We start from the raw sequence: 17647 nt of genomic DNA on the forward strand, positions 1-17647 counted from the left end.
GAGCAGCACTGGCACCCTGGCAGGGACCTCTCTGCCTGCAGCCCTTCTCCCTGCTGTGATTTACAACCTCTCCTTGAATGGAAACTCTCCTGGCTGCTCCCCAAACTCCCTGATCCCAGCTGGGAACAGCCTGACACGGACCACAGGCTCCCAGTGCCAACCCCCCCAGATGATCCACGTGGGGTTCCACGATGGGGAAAACCCCAAAAGGAGAGAAGCAGGACCCAGGGTGTCCCACACTGGAGACAAAACTGATTCCACTTTATTGGAAACTCTTGGAGAGTCGGACACTGAAGAACTTGGTTCTGTCAAGACAAGGTTTGTACAACAACAGCAACAGGAAACACAACAATAAACGAAGTTTTTTTAACTTTGCCTGTGAAAACTCAACAATTAACTCTTGCAATGTTGTATCTGGTGCAACCTGTGGGGACGAGGGGAGGGGAGGGGAGAGGGGCAAACCCCACCAACACCCCCAGGGTCACAAATCCCCCTGCAAGGAGCCTTGTGCCCTGCTGGTTTAACTGGCAGGGGAAGGAGAGGTGCTGGGAGCACACTGGTTTAAGTGGAAAACTCCCCCAAGTTGGGGTTTCACCTCCCATTCAGCAACTGTTCAAGTCTTATAAATTCAAACTTATTCCTTTCCATTTAAATAACAAGTGCTTCGGGTACAAGGCTTGGGCTGCCTGGTTTATAACCCAGTTTCAAGTGCACACAAGCAGGAATAGATTTTTCTTTGTTTTAAAAAACTATATATATATTTGCACACTCACACACACACACACACACACACACATGCACACAGTGGATTTTGTGCTGCAGCCATTTAGCTGGAGATGATGGAATGGGCCTGGAGTGGCTGTCACCAGCCTAGGCCCAGGAGCTGGTCATCCATGGCACCACTCACCCTAAAGCTGCTAAAGATTCGGATTATTTTTGCAAACACCAGTCCCCAAAACTCTGTGTCAGCTGCTGCTCAGGCTTGTCCCTGAAGATGCACTTGTCCAGCAAATTCTATCTGCGAGTGAAACCCTCAGCATGTTTTGCAGAGGACTCATCTCAGTCCGTGTGGAGAACTGAGACAAATGTGGCTCCCAGCTCCTCTCTGGTGTGGGACAAATGCTGGGCAGAGCAGAGAACACGGACAAACTCAGACCCAAACAGCTGTGTTGATGTCAAACCCAGACTGGGTGTAGTCTCTGGACTCGTGGACTTTCTTGGTGCCCGTTTTGGGGCGCTCGCTGTGGCTTTCTGCCTTCGGGCACCTCTCTGCTTTGCCGTGGTGGCTCCCGTGGAGCGGGAAGTAAAATGTCCCCTTGAGTTTGTTCATCTTTTTGGATCTCTTGGAGATCTCGGGCTGTTTGTCTTCGGGAGGAAGCCAGCAAGGCTTCTCCTTGAGCAGCCTGTCTCGGTCCGGCCGGACGCTCCTCAGGAACTTCTTGAAGATGTTGGCCGTGAGGGAGAACTTCCTGCAGAGCTCCTGGGACCTGCTCACGGACAGGGACGCCTCGCTCTTCTCCCCCTTCTTCTCCAGCTCTGGCAGGTCCAACCAGTTCCCAACCAAGTCTGCAAAGATGTTGTCCCCCAGCACCAGCGGCTGCCGGTTCCTGCTCTGGGACATCAGGGAGGACGTCCAGTCGTGGCCGTCGTCACAGCCCGGGCACTCCCGGCATTCCGGCCACCCCCCGGCCGTGCCCTGGATGCTGCACTCCAGAGTCCTGGGGCGGACGCGCTCGGCTCTGCTGGACACACAGGCAGGTCCCGTTGGGGCATAAACACCCTCCCCACAGAGGCTGCTGGAGGAGGAGGGGGTGTCCCCGAGGTGGTCGCTCTCCAGGAGCGCGGTGGGATGGGCCAGCCCCGCTGGATGTGGGAAGGACGTGGGGCTGTGCCCCTCCACTGACGGCTCGTCCTGCCAGGCCCTGGGAAGGTCTCCCCGGCTCCGGCAGCATCGGTGCTGCTCCACCCCACAGCCGGGGCTGCGGCTCCCGGAGATGTCCAACTGCTCCAGAGCCGTCTGGACCTGGAGCAGCTTCAGCTCCTGCAGGGCCCCCATCATGCAGTTCATCTGCTCGTGCAGCCCGTCCCCGACCTCCTTCATGGAGAGCTGTGGAGGGAAGGAAGCACACGTTGGATCAGCAGCCCCAGCAGCCAGGAGAGAGCAAGAACATTTGGAGCAGCTTTCTGAACCACCACCTCTTCCTACTGCCTGCATTTTCCAAGCACTGCCCTGTACTACATCCATTCCACTGGATTTTCCTTAGATTTTTCTAGGAGTTTCCCTCTAGGAATCAGAGGAGCTGACAGAAGCGGGTTGTTTGACCTGACAACAAAAATAAATAGTCTGAGTTCCCATTAATGGCTTGGCAGAAACCCAAGGTGTGGAACTATGAATGGGTTTTGGCTGCCGCCAGTTTTAGCATATTCTTCTGCTTTTGTGCCTTTTGTGCCCTGGCACCAACTGAAACCAGGAGCCAGAATAACAAACAGAGGTGCCTTCCATGGAAAACCTTGTTCCTTTACCTGAAGTGCTAAAGCAAACTAAAAATAAACCCCACACAACACATCTTCAGGTCTGAACACCCTCCCTGCAGCCACCTCTTGCTAGAGGACAATCAAAGGCATTTCACTGCACTGGAAATTTCATATACAAAACAACCAACAAACTCTAAAATTACTTACAATCAACTAGGAGTTCTTTGATTCCCAGGCTAGGACCTTTAGCAGCAGTTCTGCTTTATCCATGAACCTCACCACAAAAGATTGAACTTTCTACACTAGACTTAAAATAAGCAAGTTATTCTCCAGAGCTTCTCAACTCCCCCCTCTTCTCTTTCGCTCTGCTGCCTTCTCTCTCTCTCCTGGAGGATCTGGATCATATTCCCAAAGCGGCACCATAAAACAAATGGGCTCTACTTTCCAACAGCTGCCACTTATTTTTTTTTGTTTTCCAGCAGGGAGGGGGGACTGGGGACTGGGCAGGAGAAGGGAGGAAGAGCAGGGCACAGCAGGGCTGGAGGTGAGGCCATGTCACACCGATGGAAGGTGGTTTGCACGAGATTACCACTGTCTAGGAAAGCTCCAGCCTACGCTGCCACAAAGAGTTTAAACGGCTCAGCACCATTTTTGTGCAGCAACAGATCTCAAGATCAGGGTGGGAAAAGCCCAGGTTTTTTAATTCTTATGCCCAGCTTTACATTCTCATGCTTTATTTTCTACATCTCCTTCATTTTAACTAAGTTAGTTCAATCACTTGCTCCATTTCCATCTCTGTATGTGGATGTGAGCAGAGAGAAAGAGCAGCCATCAGAACCCCTGTAACAAGCCAGCTCTGTAACTGCTCAGCAGTTCCTGACCACAAATCTCCATTTCAAACCCCAGAACCTAAAGCTAAACAGGTTACAATGATTTTTCAGAGCTTTGCTCTCAAGAAACTTATTTATCAGCCAGAACGAGCACACAGGCTACGAAAACACAGAAAATCTGTGTTTAGCTTCCTGCTTACACTGAGTGCCTCCAGCTCTCTCATTTTTTAAGATCAGCAAATAAACTACTTCTGCAGACATGCAAATAATGTCCCACTTCCAGCCTGACTGCACCCTGGCTCCCCACACCAAGCTGGGGCCATGTGCTCTACCAGCCTCCGACAAAACTATCACCTTACCTCTCCAGACTGGCTGCAGTGCTGCTCGTCCTAACCTTTCTTGCCTTATTAATGGAAGCCTGTTTTATCTGGGGCTTTGCAAAAAGCTGGATTTGGAGCCGGCTTGGCCCCTCATTGGCCACTTCCCACCAAATCCCCTGGCTGGTGCAGGGCTGTAATCGCTCCGGGGGGAGTGACGAGGGTCCTGCCGTAATGACTGGGCTGATCAAACCCCCTGGCATCTGCTGGGCGGCTCTTGTTCACCTCATTGATTCAATTAACTCCCCCCCCGTGATGGGTGGGATCCTCACAATTCCTCAGCCAGGCTTTAGGAAGCATTAAAATTTCATAGGCAGCGTTTGGATGAGCGACGGTCGCCGTGATTGCTCTCCTGTGATTGCTCTTTGCAGGCAGATCCAGTCGCCCCCGACAAGAAAAGACCTGAAAAGCCCAGAATCCAGCACTTTTCTTCCTGAACAAAGGAGGTGGATCTGCCAAACCTGGTGCCAGCACCAGCCTGGGGAGCCTGAGAGCTGCTGGAAAAGGACTGGAGACAGTTTCAGCCGTGAAAAGCCTTTCCTGGAAGTGACTGAGATTTGGACACTTCCCCCCCTGATGCCCAGGCTGAGCTGCCCCCTCAGAGCAGGGGAGGGAGGAAAAGGGGGTTTTCAGGATGTGACTCATTTGTCCTGTTTCAGTGACCTGCTTTGGGTGGGATGAATCCTGCCCTCCAGCCTCGGGGTCCCTCTGGCAACGTGAATCCCCCCCACCAGCGAGAGTTTTTAAACATCCCGAGGCTTTTAGCTCTGCTTGATGAAATTTTGGGTTGTGCAAGATAAAAAAACGAAGCAAACCAATCCCCCTCTGCTTTATCTGGTATCTGCTCAGTCTTTTACAGACCTGGAGAGTGAGGGAAACCCAGCCCAAAGTGAAGTCACTGCCTGGTGATGACCAAACAGCCTGCAGGGCTTGGATTCCATCCACCTGTAATTATCCTGGGGTAATTAAGAGTATTCACCTTGCAAAGAAAATTCTGGAGGGGAAAAAAAACCTTCTTCTCCAGTGTCTGCCACCCTCTCCTCTTTGCCAAGAAGATCTCAGTGAGAACAGAGAACCAAGACCAGAGTGGCTTCCCTGAAGCTCTCCAGCAAAGGAATGATGTCCCAGGGAACAGGGACCATCCCCCTGGCACGGGGTCAGAACTGAACTATCTGGGCTGCAAAAGGAAAACAGGATTCTGCAAATAATTCAGCACAGTGGGCTGGAAATCAGATGCACTGATGAAGGAGATGGGAGGTCCAGGCTGAAGGGACAAGCCTTGTAGCCTCACTGGCTCTTGGTCACACACTTCATGTAGAAGGAACTGGAATTTGTGATGAACTGGAGCACAATTCCAAACGGAGCGTGAATGTGACACAAAACCCCAGAGAGCCTTCATTTGGCATGGAGAGAGCCCCTGACAGAACTTGCTGGGGTTATGCAAGTGCCATTATGTAAGCTGCCCACCACGGGCAGCAGGAGATGTTCTGGCTTGTGCCTCTTTGTGAGCTGCAAATCCCAAACCTGTGCTTGGATCAGTTGGGCTGCAGAGTGCAGGGGCAGCAGCATTCCCGGCCAAATTTTGGGTCCAGCACAGATCCTGCTCATCAGCATCCTCCCTTCTTGTCCCTCCTGGTCTCTCCTCGAGGTGCACAAACTCATCAGCATTTCAAAGGACTCCTGGTGTCTAATTTGAGGCTTTGTGCTTCAAAATAAGTGGTGGTTTGGCACCTCTGCTTCCAAGAAAAGCCCTGTTAGAACTATGATAACTTGCAGATATCCAAATCTATCTCTACAAACCAGTTAAAAATCAGATGCCTCAAACTGGATCTCATGATTCCTGAAACTTTTGCAATCCCTAAAAGCTGGCAAGAAGAATTTTATGTCTAATTCTGCACAAGCCAACTCCTGTCTTTTAGAGCAAGACAAGTACACACAGGGCTGAGGGTGACGTGCGTGTTCCATTTCGGTGCCTGGGATTTGGTGTGTGATGGGAAAAGGTTCCTTTCTCCAGCAGAAAACCTGGATCTATCCTCCTGCAAAGGCAGCTCTGGCTAAATGCTCCTCCTGAAGCAAAGCTCTTTTAAACTACAGACACCCCAAGCACTGAAAACTGAAGTGCAAAATTCAAAATTCCACTCGTGAATGATCATCGAGGAATATTCAACACAAGGAGGGGGGCAAACAAAAAATTGTCAGAGTTCAAATATGGAGGTTTTTTGCCCTGGAAATGTTCCATTCCGAGCAGCCAAGGCACCAATTGCTTTGTAAGCCACCTTTTCAATTATGTCCTCAAAATACTTATTGCCAGAAGTCCAACCAGAATGGGTTTACCCAGTTTGTAAGTCAGTGATCTCCCACCACTGATTAACACAGCAAATACCTGAGACCTGCAAATAAGGGAGATTTTTCCTTGTCACTTCCCACTTCCCAGGTAAATAAATAACTTTTTTAACCCACTTTGGGAACTGATGTTATTTTTATTACCATCTACCTTCGCTGAGCTCTCAGAGTCCAGTTCCCATCAATCCCCTTGAGCCACAGCTGTCTGTATTCCCAGCCCATCCACACATCTGCAGCTTTGTGATGCTGATGGGAGGAAAGGAAAATCCCAACAACCCCCCTCAGCCTTCAGCTGAGCACAGAGAGCTGGGAAGAAGAGCCCTGAGTGGTGTTTGTCACCACGAGGAGGAAGACAGATGTCCAGCTCTTGGGGAAAAGAGCTGCAAAGAGAGGAAGTTATTGCTAAGAGGACAGGAAAGAGCAAATGGCAAATAGTTCTCAATAATAGTTCTGATGGGCAGCAGAGCCAGCGACAAACAATTGGTATTTAAAGGGGGTGACATAATAGAGACCAAAATTATTTTAGAACTGCTGAGCTGACCATATTGTTTCTGTGTTTTCCTCTGGGTCACTAACTGGATTAATCTTCAACAAGCCTGCAGTTGTGGCTGGGCATAACCCCTGCTGCACAGCTCCCAGAGAGCTTCTCTCCAGCTCCACATCCCACCTTTCTTTTCCTTCTCTTGCTGTTCTTTTAGTCCTTGCACTTTGCCACAATACTTTTAAAAGTCTCTTTTTTCCCTCTTGTCTTTCCAGAGTACTGTAGGTGTAAATGAGGATGTGAACTGTGAGCTCACAATATCTGAAAGAGGAAGGATGCTGAAACTGTACCAAACACTCCCCCCCACCAGAGTTTAAATAGATCCAAACCAGATGTTACCCATGAAAGACGTGGTTCACAGCACTCCATTAACCACCTTCCTCACTCAATGGCCTTCCTTCCCACTGGGATGATATTGTTCTGGGCTTCCCAATAACACTTGCTACGTTTAAAGGCAAATTAGAAAAATCAATTCTCTACAAGCAGGAAATAAATGGACCAAAAAGAGCTCCAAGAGACTCCTTCAGATTTTTACTCACAGATAACAGAGATCAAAACCTCGATGGATGGACTGACCATTGAAGATGATGGCTAAAAGTGCTGGTTTTCACCCCAGGGCTGCTTCCCCGGGGATCTGGTCTTTAAATTCCTGAACACACGAAGCTGGGAGTCTAAAAAAAATCCATCATCACCTTCAGGAGTCTTCTCTGGAAATAACCAAGCAGACAAAGCCTGTGACTGCTTTTTCTCCCCAGTTCTATGTGGCAGGACATCTGCTGTCAAGTCACTCCCTTGCACCTTCCCTTAAGGAACACCAAGGAACGAGATCCTGCCATAACCACCCAAGTTTCTGATGGAGCCTCCAGCAGTGGGGGATAAAGTCACCTTTAAAGGGGCCATTTTATCAGCAGAGACACAAATGGAGCTGCCTGTTCCCACCTGCTGGAGTTGGGACCCTGAGGTCTGTTATTTGTGCCTCACACACCTGGCAAACCAGAGGAGCTGCCCCTTCAGAAGGAGCAGTAAATGAAAACACAGCAGATCCTCTCAGAGCATGACACAGTTACCAGAATAGGGCCCAGTGTGAGAGAAAGAGTAAAAATAATTGGCTGTATTTCTCTCTCGGACCAAATGTTCTATTCCTGCAGGATATTCATAGCAAGAAACATTGTCTACCAGGACATAAATTAATGTAAGGAAGGAGTCAGACTCTATCAAACTCAGTAATTCGATGCATTTATGACAAATGTGCAGGGAGAACACTCAGAAGTTGAAGTCAGACTGGTTGTTTTAAATAGCTGCTTTAATACTTTTCCTCCTAGAAAAAAAGCAACGGAAAAACCCAGAAATATGCTGGATTCCTCTAGAAAAACATGCAAAGTAAAGTTACAACCACAGCTCATGTGACTGTGACCCCTTGCCTGTTACAGCCACAGATAAATCTGCCCCACGGACTCACCAGTCCCCACGGAAAAGAAGGGATTTATTCTTGCTGCAGATGAGTCCCGAACCCTCATCCCACGGGGTGTGTGCTGATGTTGCTCCCCAGAAATGCAAGCAATCCCCATGTCAGAGAGTGCAGGGAGGTAATGCAGAGCGAGGCAGGGAAATGAAATTCCTCTCTGCTAATCCCTCAGCAAGACAATTCTTGTTAAATCTGATCTCTCAGCTGAGATAACGGCGTGCAGAGCAGACACAATTCTGCTGGGCCTCAGGATGGTGCTTCCAGAGTCCAAAAGGGCTTTTAGCATCGAGATTAATGGCATGAATGGAAGATTCACAAGCTCTGTGGCACATTTCGTGACTGCCACAGGAAGGGCAGATGCCAGGAGTGGAGAAGCACAGCTTATTCCACACCAGACCTACAAGCCAGCACTGCTTATTCTCACGAGCCACAATGTGTCCAGAAATCTCCAGGGGCTTCCCAGGGGAGAACAAGGTCTGATGGATTTTCTGCACACAGGGATGAGGTGCAGAGAGCTGGCAGAGCTTGTCAAAAACAGCTCCATGGGCCTGTGTCAGCCTGGGATGAGGATCCCAGCCCCTGATCCCAGCACGGGCTGGGATGAATGGCTGTGTCAGCTGAGGCTCTCCTGGCTCTGAAGCATTTGCATGTGGAAGCTTCTGAATGAATTCCAATCAAAGGGACACCACACATGCCAGAAACTATCAGCTTACAATGGAAAACTCGGGGCTGGAATAGCAGATCTCTCTCCCATTGACTGAAATGGGGCAGATCCATCCCTGGGAGCCCTGGCAGAGCTTTCCCCCAGGAGATGGGAAGAGCAGGGTAAGCACACCTGGGCCAGGCTCATCCGGGACTTCTCTGGCACAGCACGGTGTGGCCTCAGTGCTCAGGTGAGATGTGGGGGCACAGCAGCAGCCCAGGCCGAGCACACCGTTATTTAAATATGTTTTTAATAAACAAAGCAAGAGAAAGCAAAACCAGAGCTGGAATCCTCGAATCTCACACTGGTGGGAGATTGAGTTGCACTGGAAGATAACCCTTCCTTGGGAACTGGGAGCTGTGCCAACGTCCTCTGCTTTTTGAGAAAATCCCCTCCTCAAAACCAGCCCAAAGTCTTGGCTGACCAAAGCAGAGGCTGTTTGCACTGGGACAAACTGATCCTGGGAACAGGATGGCCTCGTTTGCCATGGGACACCGAAACCTGCTTCCTCAAAGTGGGAATTTCTGCCCAACTTCCCTGCCTGACGGAGCTGCTCCCGAGACACAACACAAACCACTGTGTTCCTAAATCCACAGGGATGCCCTGGAGCTGGATTCCCACTGACTCCAGGAGAGGTGGCTCATTGTGTCCATCTGGCCCAGCCATTCCCACCATTCCTGCCCTGTGACTCCTGGTTATGGTGCATTTAGTGTGTAAGGCATGACCTGCCCAGCAATGAAGAAAGTGGCAAAGCAGCAGGATCAGGAGCTCAGTTCCCACTCCCCATCGGGGCAGATGGGCCCAGCTGTCCCTCGTGCTGCTCTTTAAAGAAACATTAATCTATTTTAATTCCAGGCTATCATGACAGTATTGATGTTTAAAAGCTGTTATTGCTCAGGATACCATTTATGGTGGGTTTAATTAATACAGTTGGCTCCAACCTTCATTAAATGCAACCTGCAGCTCCCTCAAGTTGCAGGGGAAGGGGAGGGAAGTGATTCCAGGGGTGAGCTGGAATTGTGAGCACACCCCTGCTCACAACTGCACTCTGACACCCTGAGAACTTGTGTTAAAGGAAGTTTTTAAGTCTGAATAACAAAAACTGGGCAGTGGAGGGAGAAAGAATGGGACTAGTGAAAATCAAATGAATGAAGATCCAGGCTGCTTTCAGCCAAGGTGACAACTGTCCCTTCCCAGTTTTTTAAGTCAATCATTCACCTAAAATTATGCCAGGCTAAGTCTTGGTTTATTAATGTAATAAAAATTGTTGCACTTTTAGAATTGAAAAGAAGTCTATTACTGCATTATAGCAAGGGTGTGAACAAACCCAGAATTTTCTAATTTTAAGTTGGTTTTTTTTGGTTTTCACATTAAGTGTGAGGGATTTGCCTCCCCTTTGAATATACTGACTTTTCAGAAGTTATGCACTACAAAACAGGCATGTTTTAGACTCACATAAAGGTGCAATGTCTGGGCTTTTCTAAAAAAAAAATTGATCAGCTAACAGAACTCATTTGTTTAGAAGACAAAACATTGATTTAGGATTCTTAGGATGCTCTTTTGGAAGTTACTCCTTTCACCCATCTCACCTTCCAACTCAGATTTTAAAGACCTCCCAGAGTGCCCTGTACACGTCCTGGTCTGCAGTTTGCATTTCATTCATCACACCCAGCTCACAGCACACCAGTGACTCTCATTTTCCTTTGTTTTAGTTTGTCTTCCAGCTCCTGTGTTTGCTGGGGAAACACTGGGAACGCCAGCAGGTTAAATGTCACTGCTGCCACATTTATTCAGAGTAAAAGGCCACTGCCCCAGCCCATGTTTCACAAGAGCTGGAGGAGCACAGGGCTCTCCAGCCCTGGTCCTGCCCCGGGCACAACTGGAACTCTGCCTGGCTCTGTATGGCCTCGAATGGTGTTGTCACCCAGGGAATGCTTCCTGCAACCCAGGCGTGACAGCAGCACCGCACACAACTCCAGGGAGCACAACCACCAGCCCAGTGCAACATCCTTTCCAGCCCAACCCGGGAGCTTTTGTGCATTCAGAAACTTCACCCACCCGCTTTTTGCTCTGCCTTGTCTTCCCCTTTTGTTCTCATTATCTATTTATCAGGGCAGCGCACGGCTGCGAGCCAGACCCGCTGGGAGCCCTATTTCGGGAAGTATCAGCTCTTCCTACCAACCCACCCCCAGCGAGCCCCAGTGCACCAACAATCCCTTCGGGCTTGTGGACAAGCCTCAGCAAGTCGGGGGAGCGGGGTTACCTCCTGAGCAGGAGCGGGAGGAGGGCGAAAACAGCGCTGATTCCTCACAAAGGCTTCCCTATTAAAGAAGTATTTTCCGAGAGTATCGGGAGCGCAGAGCGCTCTCTCCCTTTACATCCCTTTTATCCCTATAAACTTATTCTTAGCGGAGATCTCTGTGGGTGTTTCTCTGATTTCTGACCTGTGCTGGCGGCTTGTCCCTAAAGCCCCCGCACGCCCCCGGGCGCGGTTTCTCTCCGACAGACGGACAGACGGACGGAGCCCCGAGCAGCTGGCGCTGCCTCCCGGCTCAAAGCAATGGGAGAGCCGGGACCCCCAACCCCCGGTCGGGATCCCCAACACCCGGGCGGGACCAGAACCGGGACCCCCAACCCCTGGCCCGGACCAACATCTGGACCCCCGACCCATGACCGGGACCTGCCTCCCCGCTCACAGCAACGGGAGCAGCAGGACCCCCTGGCCGGGACCAGCAGCAGGACCCCCGACCCCCGAGCAGGACCTGCCTGCCCGCTCACAGCCATAGGAACAGCAGGACCCCCGACCCCCGAGCAGGACCTGCCTCCCCGCTCACAGCCATGGGAACAGCAGGACCCCCAAACCCTGAGCAGGAGCTGCCTGCCCGCTCACAGCCATAGGAACAGTAGGACCCCCAAACCCTGAACAGGAGCTGCCTGCCCACTCACAGCAATGGGAACAGCAGGACCCCCAAACCCTGAGCAGGACCTGCCTGCCCGCTCACAGCCATAGGAACAGCAGGACCCCTGAACAGGAGCTGCCTCCCCGCTCACAGCCATAGGACCCCCGGCCCCCACCGGTGCCGCTGCCCACCAAGTGCCGACCCCTCTCTCCCCGCAGGACGCCCCCCGGGCGCGGCGCCCCGGGCACCCACCACCCCGTTTCCTTTCCTTCGCGTCCCTTTTCCTTCCCTTCCCTTACCAGCTCCTGCCGCAGGCGCCGCAGGTGCTGCTCCATGGCCCGGCTCGGCGCGGCCGGGGCGCGGGCGGGGAGGGGGCCGTGCGGGGGGCGGCCCCGGGGGGCGGTGGCAGAGCGCGGGGCCGCGGGTGCTGCCGGAGCGGCCGCATCATCCCCCCGCCCGGCTCCGGAGCCCGCAGCACCGGGGGGGAAAGGGAGGGGGGGAGGCGGCGAGAGGCTCCTCCAGAGCCAGCCCAGCGCCCCGCTCCCTCCTCCCAAAGTTTGGGTGGGTTTAGTTTGGGGTGTTATGTGTGTGGGTGTGGGTGGGTTCCGCGCAGCGCTGCGCGGGGAAGGACCACCCCGGCCAAAAGCGCGGATTAACCTACATGGCTTTAATCACGAGAAATTGCAAAGCCACCCGGTTGCGGTGTCCCCGTTCTGTCCTCGCCGCGGGGCCGGGGCTGCTCGCCCTGTGACAGGTCCCGTGGGAAGGTGGCAGCGGCACCTCGCACATGACCGTGCCCGTTATCCCAGTGCCCTTTGTCAGGCAGGGACAGCCGCGTGTTCGCAGAGCTGCGAGAAAACAGGTGTTGAAAATCCTTTAGCGTGGGGGGTTATTTTCAGAACGGTTTTTTCCCCCTCCCCTCCCTGTGTTTTCCAAGCGGACGGCGGGAGCCACTGGAAAACTGGATGTGAGGGATGTTGTCGCTGCTCCTCTAAGACCAGGATTTTTTTTTTTACCTCAGATCAACAACCTCTGATGCTGCTTGTCACCACAGGACATCAAACAGATGGACAGGCGAGCCCGGAAAAGGCACAAACACTCTTGGATCATCATTACAACTGCATTGAATTTGAAAGGGTTTGAATTTTTCCGGGTTTCTCACAAATATATAAGTATTATTCTCAGTTTATATGCCAAATGTGGTGTTTAGCTGATAAGTGCTGAGTCCCCTGCAATAATTTAACAAGGTTTATCTGAATCTCTCCAATGCTAAAGAACCTGACAGGAAGAAGAATACTACTTTGTGTTTTGAACTTTGGGATTAAAAACATAATTACTTGCTTTTCCCCATAAATTTGTCAAAGACTGGCTACAATTTTTGCTTTCCAGGTCTTTATTTTTTGAAAGAAAACCTTTTTTTCATAGATGGTAATAGGATTTTGTTAGTTTCCCTGTTTGTTTGTAGAAATCAACCTCGGTGTTTTTGAAAGCTGACCTTTGTGTCAACATCCAATTTAAATAAGAAATCTGTGATCTGCCCTTTCACGTATGTTTGGGAAACACTCCAGAGTTAACATTTATTGATCCTTCCAGCATCTCTTTCATTATGGGCCAAAATTTCTTGCCTGTTTACTCGTTTCAGGGTTCCCATTTCCCATCTCTTAAGCATGAAAACAGCATCTGTCTTTGAGGCTCTGCAGAACGTTGGGCAGTAAACATATTAATGTGTTTAAAAAGTGACCTTATTGAAAAGTCAATCACTTCCAACGAGGTATGTCATGATGCAATCAGGATACTCGCCAGTTTTGAGTCTTTTTTAAAGCCTAAGCCAACTAGCCCAGTTATGATTTTTTCCCTGAGATCTGGCAGGATTTGCTGGCCAGCTGGTTGTTCCCCACGGGCCAGGGTGGGGTGTGGATGTCCCCAGCCTACCCAAGCATATGGCAGGTTGAACAGCCAGGCAGGGGTAAAAAATCAGAGAGATGGCACCATGTGGAGAACAGGAGCTGAAATTCCTGCCTCCAGCACTCCACCTTCCCTTGCCTGTCCCAGTGTCCCAGACAAGGATCCGTGTACAAGAAGAGCCCCAGTCTCAGCATCCAGGTTTCTGTGTTGCCTGGGTGGCTTGGGACCTTTATTTTCTACTAGAACTATGTTTTTATGGTTTCTTTTCTTATCTCAGTTCTATCAAGTAACATTTAGACACGATTTCTTCCCTGTGGCACAGCAGCAAAGCTGAAACAAAACTGCATTTTCTCTTGACGTTTACCAGCACAGAGACTTCAATGTCAGTGACAATCATGAGGTTGTGGACTCTCCATTCCTGGATGTGTTCCAGGCCAGACTGGACAAGGCTTGGAGCAACCTGGGCTAGTGGAAGGTGTCCCTGCCCATGGCAGGGGGTGGAATGGGATGAGCTTTGAAGTCCCTTCCAAGCCAAATGATTCTGGGATTCATTCTGTGATTCCATGATTCTCTTCTGGGGTTACCACACTGCTGATGAGCTCTATGGCTCTGGCACCTTGAAAAACTCCATGGACTCAGAGCAGGGATTATCCCAAGCACAGGATGCTCCCTGCAAGGTTTTCTTTACAATACCATGTATTTTTTTAAACCCTATCATCCCTGAGTTTGTTTTAACTGATGCTTTTCACAGCACTTTGACTATTCCAGCACAGAAGAGATACAAACAATGCACGTGGTTATTGGAAGCATCAGATCTAAGTTAATCCATATTGTATTTTCCAGCACATCAAGTGTTCAGGAGGCCATGGCAAGTGTTCCAAAAAACCTCCTGTGCCACTTGCAAGACACCAAACTCTGTGATCTGCTGGCAGATGAACAGGAAGAGCTTTTAGGCTCTTTGGCTTCTGTTAAGGACATCTTTTTGATCCATTTTCCAGACCCCGGGGCTGCTCCTGTCCCGGGAGACTGATAAAGGAGTTCATGAGCACAGAAGAAAGGAAAGACCGGAATATTCATGTGCTCCAAACTCCTGGGAACTTGCAAGAGGAGAGAAAAATCTGAGATATTTTCTCCGTAGGATCTCCTTACTAAGCAACATTTTTCTCTTGCGTGTAGACAACTGGTTCAAAGCAGCACCGACACCTCATGCCAGGCCCTGCTCTCCTTCCGCTCTGTCGTGGTGCAAACCATGAGCAGATGGTGCAGTGCAGTGGAAAATCAGATCTCCAAGAAAATACGGAGCTGAGAATAAAACAGCCCTCGAGGAGAAAGCTGCGTGGTTTATTTCGGGATAAAATGAAAAACTGAGATCCTTGGGCAAAAATTAGACTACTCCTTCGGAGTGGAGTATTCCACTTCTGTGAACTGCCTCGTTCCTTCCCGAGTGAGGGAACATCCATCCCTTCACAGCTGAGGGCTCTTCTCATTTGTTGTCTTTCAGTTCATTGATCTGGTTTCTCCAGGCTCCCACGTGACTGTTCTTTGCTGAACTAACAAGCGTGATTAGCCCTGAATTTTTCCCTCCTTTCGACTTTCTTGCGCGCTGACGACAAACCTTTCAGAAAATTCCTTCCCACTTCAGCTGCAGCCTGACCTGAATTGCATCCATCTTTGTTTAAACCCGCTGGGGCAGAAACATCCAGCCAAGCTAGGTAAGGATATAATGTCAAAACTTCAATTCTGGTTTTATGTTTGTGCATAAAGAGATAAAATCCCCCTGAAAATGTGAGTGTTTCTTCCATCAAGCCTGATTTAGTGCGTGTGGTCTCTGCACTTGTGGCCTTTAAAGTTCCTGAGGTGTCCCTGCCTCGCTCTGCCCTGTCCCCAGAATTAAAACTTTTAACTCTGCTCCAGTGAAATTCCAGCTCCTGACATTCCTCTGCTTGCACTGGAGTGCCAGGAGTGAGTACCAGGGAAACTCCTTGTGCTGGTTTGTGGTAAGGAACTGTTGGATTTGATCTCGGCTCGCTGCGTTTTCGTGACCTACATCCTGTTCATGGGAGCTGAAAAAAAATCTTGGGATCCAAGATTAAAATGGGATGATGTTTATTTATCTGGAGGAAAACAACAGGAGTGAAATATTGGCCTTTCTCACAGAAATAGCTGCTCTGCCCTGATCCCTGGGTTCTGCTTTCTTTTATCTGCAGCTGCATCCCTGCGTGTGCCTGTGCTGACCCCCCTGTGTAATTCAGATTGCACCTGAAATCTTTGGAATTCTCCTTGATCCTTCTGACAAGGAACCAAACCCATTCTGCAGGAGGGCACGGAAATGAGCCTTAGATGGATGTAAGACCCCATCATCATCATCATTATTTTTGACAACTCCATGCACCAGACTTGCTGGGAAAAATCCAAGACTGGGCCAGTTACTAAAGCAACAAAGAGGATTCTGCTGCTCCAAAGACTTGCTACTTGTTGATAACTTGCCATCCAGCTTTTTTCTTTTTTTTTTCCAAAGGGAAAATGAATGTGGAGGGTGCCTGGAGTCAATTTTTGGTGGGGAATATGCAGTCACTGTCTCTGCTGGTATCAATGGCCCTTTCACTGTACTGGGCTTTACTGTACAGGGAACAAACAGAGTTTCCATGGCAGTGTAAACACAAATACATCCCACACTCCAAAGAGTGACTCACACGTGCTGCAGAGAGGAGACAAACTTCCCTGTCTTAATCCGAACACATCTGGGAGAGGAGGATGAGATTATCTCAGTTTAAAAGTATTCCATAAATATTATGTAAACCGAGATTTGCTCGGAATAATTCCAGGCCTTGGCAGATCTGAAAGACAAATCCTTTGAAGGTAAAGGAATAAGACAAGGCCAGTGCCTGTTTGCAGTAGCAATGTTCAAATCTATAATGATTTTCTTCTTAAATATAGACACAAGCTGACAGCTCTGGAAGCTGATACAAATTCTCCATGAGCAGTTTATCTCGCTCTTTCAGGGAGTTACAAGAAGAATTTAACTGTTGTAAATGAACAGTAAGTTCAGAACAAAAGGAAGAGATGGATAAATCTGGGGGGGTTGCTTAGTACTGGTCTTAAGTCCAGGTGTTGCAGGTGTTAACCTGAAATAGTCTGAGATAGTGAGACCCTGACCTTGAGTATCAGCAGCATCACCTCACGAGTGTCTTAGAACATCATTTATCCAAAACTGATATCCAGATTTGGAGAAAAATGAGTCTGGGATGGAATTAAAATCAAATATGTGATGTGCACTTTGTAACGGGGAGGAAAAGGTGGTGAGCACTGCTTTGGAGGAATGAAACATGCTCTCAGTGTGTATGAGAGGAAGAGTTTTCCCTAGCAAGACTTTTCTAGGTCCCAAAACCTTGAGGTTTTCTATGACCCCGAGCTAGAGAGTTTATATCCCTTCATAAGAACCTGTTATTTTTGTCATACTCCATCTCTGAAGGATGTCTCATCTGCTTCTCTTACTAACCTAAATCCTTTCCCAGGATCTGCCTGCAGAGTATTCAGATTAAATGTCAAGATTTCCAAAGGCTGCTCTGAGCAGGAATATTCCCTTTGGATCTTACTGCAGGCGAAAGCAAAGCAATGTCATGGCAAAACTGCAGATTCCTCTTGGCTGGGCTGACATGTCAACCTCGACAAGGGGAATTCAGTATTTGAGAGTCACTGAGGTAAAACAAGGCCTGAAGGGTGAGGATTGCTATTTATACAGTGACTCATGGCAGAGCACACAACTTACAGAGAGCTTACAACAAAGTTAGGAGCAGTAGCAGTTAAGCTCTGCTACGGGAATAAGGGTTAAAACAAAACCTTTCATGAGATCAACTGATACAGCTGCAGGAGCCTGACCTAAATCTGACACAGCCCCCTCAGCCAGGGCCAAAACCAAAGGGAGAGGGACAATAAATCTGTCAGTCGTGGTGTCAAAGGGTGTCTCAGCACACAGACAGTGAGACAGTTTGGAATCTGTCCGAACTGAACATCTGAAGGGAAATTAAAGAACTACAAACAGCAGCATCTTTCTGAATGAAGGTGAAGTGTCTGAATGTCTCATTAATGCACTGCTGAGAGTAGTGGC

General features: G+C 49.5%; 1 protein-coding gene across 2 annotated transcripts; it reads right to left on the minus strand.

Annotated features, from left to right (window-relative positions):
* Positions 1-222: 222 nt before the first annotated feature.
* INKA2 (inka box actin regulator 2) lies at positions 223-12053 on the minus strand. Of its 2 annotated transcripts, none has more exons than XM_064636061.1 (2): positions 11934-12053; positions 223-2107 (listed from the first exon to the last, which is right to left on the minus strand). In XM_064636061.1, the coding sequence occupies exons 1-2, from the start codon at positions 11967-11969 to the stop codon at positions 1151-1153; spliced, it is 993 nt and encodes a 330-aa protein (XP_064492131.1). In that variant the 5' UTR covers positions 11970-12053; the 3' UTR covers positions 223-1150. The 2 variants fall into 2 exon arrangements, with proteins under 2 accessions (XP_064492131.1, XP_064492132.1); XM_064636062.1 differs by lacking the exon at positions 11934-12053 and adding an exon at positions 2683-6329.
* Between the last annotated feature and the right edge of the window lie 5594 nt (positions 12054-17647).

This window comes from Pseudopipra pipra, chromosome 25 (genome assembly GCF_036250125.1).
Source record: "Pseudopipra pipra isolate bDixPip1 chromosome 25, bDixPip1.hap1, whole genome shotgun sequence".
In the NCBI taxonomy this organism is placed as follows: domain Eukaryota; kingdom Metazoa; phylum Chordata; class Aves; order Passeriformes; family Pipridae; genus Pseudopipra; species Pseudopipra pipra.